General features: G+C 55.7%; 1 protein-coding gene across 2 annotated transcripts in view; it reads right to left on the bottom strand.

Annotated features, from left to right (window-relative positions):
• Positions 1-310: 310 nt before the first annotated feature.
• Positions 311-8,676, bottom strand: part of LOC115548703 (disco-interacting protein 2 homolog C) — a gene marked incomplete at its 5' end in the record, with an annotated part of 13,322 nt that continues 4,956 nt past the window's right edge. The window contains 14 exon segments of one of the 2 annotated variants that reach the window (XM_030363487.1): positions 311-591; positions 1,029-1,152; positions 1,721-1,895; positions 2,131-2,205; positions 2,726-2,783; positions 3,028-3,089; positions 4,211-4,240; positions 5,045-5,215; positions 5,508-5,676; positions 6,337-6,467; positions 6,895-7,004; positions 7,450-7,561; positions 8,029-8,150; positions 8,569-8,676. The exon segment at positions 8,569-8,676 is cut by the window's right edge and continues 16 nt beyond it. In XM_030363487.1, coding sequence (XP_030219347.1) covers positions 339-591; positions 1,029-1,152; positions 1,721-1,895; positions 2,131-2,205; positions 2,726-2,783; positions 3,028-3,089; positions 4,211-4,240; positions 5,045-5,215; positions 5,508-5,676; positions 6,337-6,467; positions 6,895-7,004; positions 7,450-7,561; positions 8,029-8,150; positions 8,569-8,676 — 1,700 coding nt within the window. 2 annotated transcript variants of the gene reach the window in all.

Raw genomic sequence — 8,676 nt, 5'->3', positions numbered from 1 at the left:
CCTCCGGCGGGCCGTAGACACGGCGCTACTGAAGAGTCTGGGTGCGTTTGTTTCATTTGTAAACCTCCACAAAGTTAGGCTGACTTTCTTCATCCAACTACTTAAGGCTTTTTTTCACAGTCTCTCTCCCTCTTCCCTCCTATCTCACTCTCTCTGCCCCTCTCTCCCCCCTTTCCCTCGCCCTCTCTCCCTCTCCCTCACTCACTCCCTCCCTCTCCCCCTCTCTCTCTCCCTCCATCTCTCCCCCCCTATATCTATCTCCCCCAACCCCCAACCCCTTCTCTCTCCCATTCTCTCTCTGCCCCCCTCCCCCTATCCCCCTCCCCCTCCCCCTCTCCCTACATGTTGTAGGCCACGTAGATGGGGTCCAGCTGGTCGGCCAGGAACCCGTCCCGGAGGTGCATGCGCTGCTTCTCTCCGCGGGAGTTGATGGGGATGACCCCGATGTCCACCACCACCACCACACCCACCACCAGGTAGTGCTCCTCCAGCACCACGTTGGTCACCAGGGGCACCAGGTCCAGGGCCTCCTGCTCCGAGCCCTCCAGCTCCACCACCACCACCAGCAGGTTGGTCCACGTGAAGACCGCGCTGAGGGGGAGAGGGGAGAGGGGTGAGGGGGGGTGTGGAGGAGAGGGGAGAGGGGGAGAGGAGAGGAGGAGGAGAGGAGGAGAGGTGTGGAGGAGGAGAGGGGGAGGAGGAGAGGAGGAGAGGGGGAGGGGTGTGGAGGAGGAGAGGAGGAGGGGTGTGGAGGCGAGGTTAGAGGAGGAGAGGAGGAGAGGGAGAGGGGTGTGGAGGAGGAGAGAGGAGGAGAGGAGGAGGGGTGTGGAGGAGGAGAGAGGAGGAGAGGAGGAGGGGTGTGGAGGAGGAGAGAGGAGGAGAGGAGGAGGGGTGTGGAGGAGGAGAGGAGGAGGGGTGTGGAGGCGAGGTTAGAGGAGGAGAGGAGGAGAGGGAGAGGGGTGTGGAGGAGGAGAGAGGAGGAGAGGAGGAGGGGTGTGGAGGCGAGGGGAGAGGAGGCGTGTCCTCACCACTCGGTGATGCTCTTGTGGGTCCTGATGACGGAGGTCTCGATGTCGATGGGGTGGTACCTCATCCCCCGCAGCTCCATGGCCTCGTCCAGAGCCCCCACCACGTAGAGCGCGTCGTGGCGCTCTGCACACACACACACACACACACACACACACACACACACACACACACACACACACACACACACACACACACACACACACACACACACACACACACACACACACAAGAGCGAGCCAGAGAGTGAGACATGTAGAGTGAGATGGAGGAGGGTGATACAGTCAGGGGTGAACCTGATCGAGACAGTAGAGTGAGACAGCAGAGTGAGACAGGTAGAGTGAGATGGAGGAGGGTGATACAGTCCAGAGTGAACCTAATCGAGACAGTAGAGTGAGACAGCAGAGTGAGAGACTGAGACAGTAGAGTGAGACAGCAGAGTGAGAGACTGAGACAGTATAGCGAGATGGTGGAGTGAGAGAGTGAGACAGTATAGTGAGTCAGCAGCGAGTGAGACAGTATATTGATACAGGATAGTTGGAGATTGAGACAGTGGAATGTGGCATACATACTGAGTCAGCAGCGTGAGAGAGTAAGACAGTAGAGTAAGACAGCAGAGAGTGCGACGACAGAGTGAGAGAGTGAGACAGGAGAGTGACAGAGTGAGACAGCAGCGTGAGAGGGTGAGCGGTACCTCCGTTGGCGTCGGTCAGCTCGGTGCGCCTCAGGAAGCCCAGGTACCCGGTCCGGGCCCAGACGGTCTGCGTGTCGCCGAAGCTGAGCCGGGACGTGAAGTGGTCCGCCTGCAGCCCCTCCTCGCCGTACGCCGTGAAGTAACCGCTGGCGTTGTGAGCGCTGGTCACCCACACCTGGGGACGGGACACGCCATGACTACACACATATATACACAACACACCTATACATGTACACAACACACGCTGACTCCACATATACACAACACACGCTGACTCCACATATGCACACACACACACACACACACACATGCACACACGCTAATCCAGATCCATATCAGGCTCACATCCCCTCAGATGGAGGAGGGGGGTCGGGGAATGAGTGGGTGAAGATGAGGTCATCCCAACTCACCTCTCCCAGATGAGACTCTCCCATTGGCCCCTTGGTCTCTGGGTTAGCGATGATGATGCGGACCCCGGGCAGGATCTGAGGACACAGGAAGCAGACCAGAGCAGACGATCTATCACTCCTCACTCCTCCATCTCTATCACTCCTCAGTCCTCCATCTCTATCACTCCTCCATCTCTATCACTCCTCACTCCTCCATCTCTATCACTCCTCACTCCTCTATCACTCCTCCATCTCTATCACTCCTCACTCCTCCATCTCTATCACTCCTCCATCTCTATCAATCCTCACTCCTCTATCACTCCTCCATCTCTATCACTCCTCACTCCTCCATCTCTATCACTCCTCACTCCTCCATCTCTATCACTCCTCACTCCTCCATCTCTATCACTCCTCCATCTCTATCACTCCTCCATCTCTATCAATCCTCACTCCTCTATCACTCCTCCATCTCTATCACTCCTCACTCCTCCATCTCTATCACTCCTCCATCTCTATCACTCCTCACTCCTCTATCACTCCTCCATCTCTCAGTAAACCTTTCTTAATGTAGAGTGTCTCTTGTTAATGATGATGGGTCTGAGGGTGGAGGACTCACCTTCCCAGACTCCATGAGGGGCAGGCTGTGGGGCGACCCCCTCTCCACCAGTCTCACCCTGCAACCATCAAAGAGGGTCAGCACATCATTATCAGCACTCCCATTGGTCAGTGATGCACCTGGTCCCGCCCACCGTGATAGGCGGGGCCAGGTGTTCATCACTACTCCGCAGCTCTGCGCTCCATATGGGGTCACATGACCGAGAGCGGCCCCGCCCCTTACTGTGGTCATCACAACAGCTGCATTCTGATTGGTGGACAGGGTCACATGACGGAGAGCTGCGTTGTGATTTGCTGACATACCGGTCGTGCCGCAGGGCCCTCATGTCCACGTAGACGGTGGTGGGGTCGGGGCCCGAGGTACCCTGGGAGGGGAAGAACACGTTAGCTACCTGGTTAGCATCGCTGCTACCGCTACTGCTACCACACAAACACAAATGGGCTGCCGACTACCGCTACTAGCAGGGATGCTAGCCTGACATGCGTTAGCATGTCCGCTCAGTGAAGCGCTGCAGTGATTGGACGAGGGAGGAGGTACGCTCAGGGTTAAGAACAGCGGACCAATCGGAGAGAAGTTCACCATCTTCATCATCAATCCCCGACGGACAGGAAGCAGCGTACCAGACGGAAGGTCAAAGGTCATGCAACTAGGAACAACTAGGAGACACCAGGGGGGGGAGGAGGAGGAGGAGGACGAGGAGGAGCTAGAGGATGAGTCTAATAGTAAGATGCATTCAGACCTCGGAAGATAGATTGTTTCTCCCCAAAAGTTCTGATCGCCATGACAACTGCATTAGAATCAGCAGGGATGATTTGAGTTGGGTGGACACGCCCCTGAGCGGCAGAAGTCACCTGATCGTCAGCCGAGTGCCTCGGACGCGGAAACTAGTCAGAAACTAAAGTTCAGCCCCCAAAACCAGCCGTCAACTGCCCCGACACAAACCACCACCAGAGACCCAGGTAGCTCCGGGACCCCCCTAGACCTTGGGGGACCCCCCATACCCCCCCAATACCCCCTCCAGACCACTAGGGTCTGTGGGGGACATTAGCAATGCTGTTCCTACAAGACCGAAACACCATGGCTCATGAATACATGAACACATGAAAACTTCAGCACAACCCCACAGTGACTCATGAACACATGAACAACACCACACCGAGGGGCTCATAAAGTCACGAACACATGAACTCTTTCAGGACAACACCATAGGAATTTCAAAAGTCACTAAGTGCTAACTGTCCAGAGTACGGTCTTTTCAAAGTAAGAGCTCTTCCATGTCCACCTGCACCCAGACACCAGCAGACCTGTTGATCTATTGAGGACTTTTACTTTGTAAACATGGAAGATAATGCCCACTCTCCTCCAAGCATTGAGTCCAGCAGAGCAAGTAGAAGCAAGAGCATGGAGGCGGGTCTTGGTAATTGAGGAGGCGGGGTCAAACGGAGGGGGAGGAGTCAGTAGGGGCGGGGCTTGGATGTTTCCTACCTGGTCGGCAAGCTTCCCGAGCCTATGAGGCTACAGCAGAAGAGGGAGGGGGTGGGAGGGGGCGGAGACAAGACCATATATGAGGGGGGATGTGGGCGGGGTTATGCAAAACAAGGAGGAAGAGGAGGGAACAAAGAAATGTCAAAATGGAAATAAAACTAAAACAATAACAAAGGACGAAGCGAGCACAGAGCTTAAATAAGAGTGATAATCACTTTTATTAGTGCTAGTATTAGTGCTCATTAACGAGTGCCAAGTTAGGTTTTGTTGTTCTTAATTCTAAGTGTTAGGTAAAGGCTAAATAAGGGTAAAGACATAATAGTGTGCAGAGTTAATCTGGGCAACCTGGGAATCTCTAGGGCAACCACACACAGACAACGCAACCAACGACGAGGATGAGTGCATGAGTTAGCATAGCTGTACGATGATGCTCCCTGAGGGTGAGGTTGAGCTGTTAGCGATAGCTAGCAATAGCTACGTCGGCAGAAGTTAGCCTGAATCTTAGCATAGCCTAGCTAGCGTACGTATATATATATACGGCCATAACCCTAACACTGAGACACCTCCTGAGAGAGAGACAGAGAGAAAGAGAGAGAGGTTGAGCCCTAGAGTGATGGAAGAGAAGCAGGAGGAGGAGTAGGAGCAGCAGGAGGAGCAGGAGGAGGAGCAGGAGGAGGAGAATCAGGAAGAGGAGGAGCATCAGGAGGAGGAGGAGCAGGAGGAGGAGCATCAGGAGGAGGAGGAGCAGCAGGAGGAGGAGCAGGAGGAGGAGCATCAGGAGGAGGAGGAGCATCAGGAGGAGGAGGAGCAGCAGGAGGAGGAAGGGACGCCCACCTGCAGGCAGATGGCCAGGTTGACCCTGCAGCCGAAGGAGGTGCTGACGGCGCGGGCGTGGAGCCCCAGGTCCCTGAAGAGCTTGGAGAAGGACTGGCTGAGGGCGGTGCGGGGCCGCTCCTCCGCCACCACCACGCAGGTCCGCACGCGAGACAGGTCCAGACCCTTCGCCTGGGGGGGGGAGGCAATCACACAGAAGGACGTCTGACACATGCATGCGTGTGTACCTTGAGCACACGTGTATGTTTGCGCGTATTTTTGTGTGCGTGTGTGTGTACGCGTGGGTGTTTGTGTGTGCATGTGCATGTGTGTGTGTGTGTCCATGTCTGTATGTGTGTCTGTGTGTTTGTGTGTGTGTGTGTGTCCATGTCTGTATGTGTGTCTGTGTGTGTGTTTGTTTGTGTGTGTGTGTCCATGCCTGTGTGTGTGTGTGTGCGTGTGTGTCTGTGTGTGTGTGTCCCACCTTGAGCCCGTCGGTCTGCTGGCCCAGGCTGCGGGTGCACAGCTCCATGACGCTGTAGGAGCAGAAGGAGTCGCGGACCCTCAGCTGGCTCACGGCCAGCAGCCAGACCCCCGGGTTCAGCTCCAGCTCCGCCGGGGGGATCAGGATAGACTGGTGGCCTGAGTACACACTGCGCACACACACACCGAGGGTTACACACTGCACACACACCTAGGGCTACACACTGCACACACACACCTAGGGTTACACACCGCACACACACCTAGGGTTACACACCGCACACACACACCTGGGGTTACACACTGCACACACACACAGGGTTACACACTGCACACACACACCTGGGGTTACACACTGCACACACACACCTCGGGTTACACACTGCACACACACACCTAGGGTTACACACTGCACACACACACCTAGGGTTACACACTGCATACACACCTAGGGTTACACACTGTACACACACACCTCATGTTACACACTGCACACACACCTAGAGTTACACACTGCACACACACCACACGGTACGCACTGCACACACATCTCACGCTACAAACTGCACACACACCTCACGTTAAACACTTGCCTGAGTACATGCTTCGAGTAACATTGCGTGTGTGTATGTCTGTTTGTGTGCGTATGTATCTGTGTCTGTGTGTGAGCGTATGCATGTGTTTGTGCGTATTTATGTGTATCTGTGTGAGCGTGCTTATGTGTGTGCGTGTGTTGGTGTGTGTTTGCATATGTGTGTGTGTGTGTGTGTGTGTGTGTGTGTGTGTGTGTGTGTGTGTGTGTGTGTTTGTGTGTGTGGGGGGGGGGGCACCTGGAGAGGCACCAGAGCACGAAGCCCAGGCCGCAGTAGGGGTCCAGGCAGACGGCCACCTCCCGGGACGGGTACAGCTCGCACTGCAGCTTGATGGAGCGGCAGAAGGCGCTGGTGGAGGCGTGGCTCATCTGGGGAACACCACACCCTCAGACTCCTCCCACACGGGGACACACCCACCCTGGGCGGAGCTATACATGACGATGGGAGCAGTGTGTATCTGTGTGGGTGTGTGTGTGTGTGCGTCTGTGTGTGAGTGAGCGTGTGTATATGTCTGTCTATATGTGTGTGTGTGTGTGTGTCTTTCAGTGTGTGCGTGCGTGTCTGTGTGGGGTAGTGTGTGTGTTTGTGTGTGTGTGTGTGTGCGTGTGTGTGTGTAGCTGTATGTGTGTGCGCGTGAGTGTGTGTGTGCTCGTGTGTGTGTGTGTGTGTGTGTGTGTGTGTGTGTGTGTGTGTGTAGCTGTATGTGTGTGTGTGTGTGTGTGTGTGTGTGTGTGTGTGTGTGTGTGTGTGTGTGTGTGTGTGTGTGTGTGTGTGTGTGTGTGTGTGTGTGTGTACCTTGACCCCGGCCAGCATGCCGGTGGTGGAAACGCTGAAGTCGAGGTAGGCGAGGCTCTCAGGGTTGGACGGCTTGAAGAGCAGAGAGGGCTTCTTCTTAGGGAGGTCATCTGACGCACAACACAGGTCAACAACATGCTACATGACGCACAACCACAGGTCAACAACATGCTACATGACATACACAACATGTCAACAACATGCTACATGACATCCACAACATGTCAACAACATGCTACATGACACACAACCACAGGTCAACCACACGCTATATGACATGCATAACATGTCAACAACATGCTACATGACACACAACCACAGGTCAACAACATGCTACATGATGCCCAACACAGGTCAACCAAAGGTCAAAAACACGCTACATGACGCACAACCACAGGTCAACATGACGAACAAAGTATCTAAAACAAACACATCAACACGCTAAGCCAACCAAACAAGATACGCAACACAACCACCACCATGTAAACAAATCCATTCCTATGGACCGAAGCAACAGCAGGCCCACATCACGCTACCCAGCATGCCTTAGGGTACCTGTCTCCAGCACCGGGGGCCAGCTGCGGACCTCCACCGCCGCCGCCGCCTCCTTGGACCTCAGCAGCTTACTGATGAGCTGGGTGGTCATCACACACACCGAACGGCTCACCTGCACACACACACACACACACACACACACACACACACACACACACACACACACACACACACACACACACACACACACACACACACACACACAGGCACGCACGCACGCACACCCACAGGCACGCACGCACAGATACACAAACAGGCACACGCGCACACACACACAGGTACACAAACAGGCACACAAACACACACACGCCGACATAGACACACAAAAAGGCACAGGCACACACACACACACATACACACACACAGGCACACACACACACACATACACACACATGAGGAGATCATGCTAGTCCACGCTACCACTTCATATTACACCAACCAGGAGTTGATGGTAGTTCATGTTAGCGCCTGACAGCGGATCACTTTAGGCAGTGCTAGCACTACATGCGGTGCCGCTTGGAAGAGAACGCGAGCTAACCACATGCTAGGCTAACCACATGCTAGGCTAACAGCACGTACCTCCACAATCATCTTGACGGTGGGCAGGGTGGTGGAGATGTTCTGGGGGTGGGGGGGCCGCACGGTGACGGGGACGCAGCCCGCGTACAGACAGCCGTAGAACGCCGCGATTAGGTCAATGCCTGGGGGGGAGGGGGAGGGTTAGAAGACAGGAGGCGGTCATGCATGGAGGGAGGGGCTAGTTTCACCAGGGCGGAGGGGCTAGTCTCACCTGAGGGAAGGGGAGAGAGGGACTATCTCCCCTGGGGGGAGGAGCTAGTATCACCTGGGGGAGTGGCTAAGCTCACCTGGGGGAGGAGCTAGTCTCACCTGGGGAGGGGCGAGTCTCACCAGGGGGAAGGGGGAGGGGCTATTCTCACCTTGCTGGAGGGGCGAGTCTCACCTGGGGGGGTGGCTAGTCTCACATGGGAGAGGGGGAGGGGCTAGTTTCACCTAGGGAGGGCTATTCTCACCTGGGGGAGGGGCCTATCTCACCTGGGGGAGGGGCCTGTCTCACCTGGCGGGGGGGCTAGTCTCACCTGGCGGGGGGGCTAGTCTCACCTGGGGGGTAGACGAGGGCGATGTGGTCCCCCTCCAGCCGCTGTCCTCTCTCTCCCAGCATGGCGGAGATCTTCTCTGCCCTCTTGTGCAGCTGGAGGCAGGTGAGGG

Source organism: Gadus morhua, chromosome 8 (genome assembly GCF_902167405.1).
Source record: "Gadus morhua chromosome 8, gadMor3.0, whole genome shotgun sequence".
Lineage (NCBI taxonomy): Eukaryota > Metazoa > Chordata > Actinopteri > Gadiformes > Gadidae > Gadus > Gadus morhua.
The sequence above is the reverse complement of the archived record's forward strand: the minus strand, read 5'-3'. Positions and strand labels throughout refer to the sequence as shown.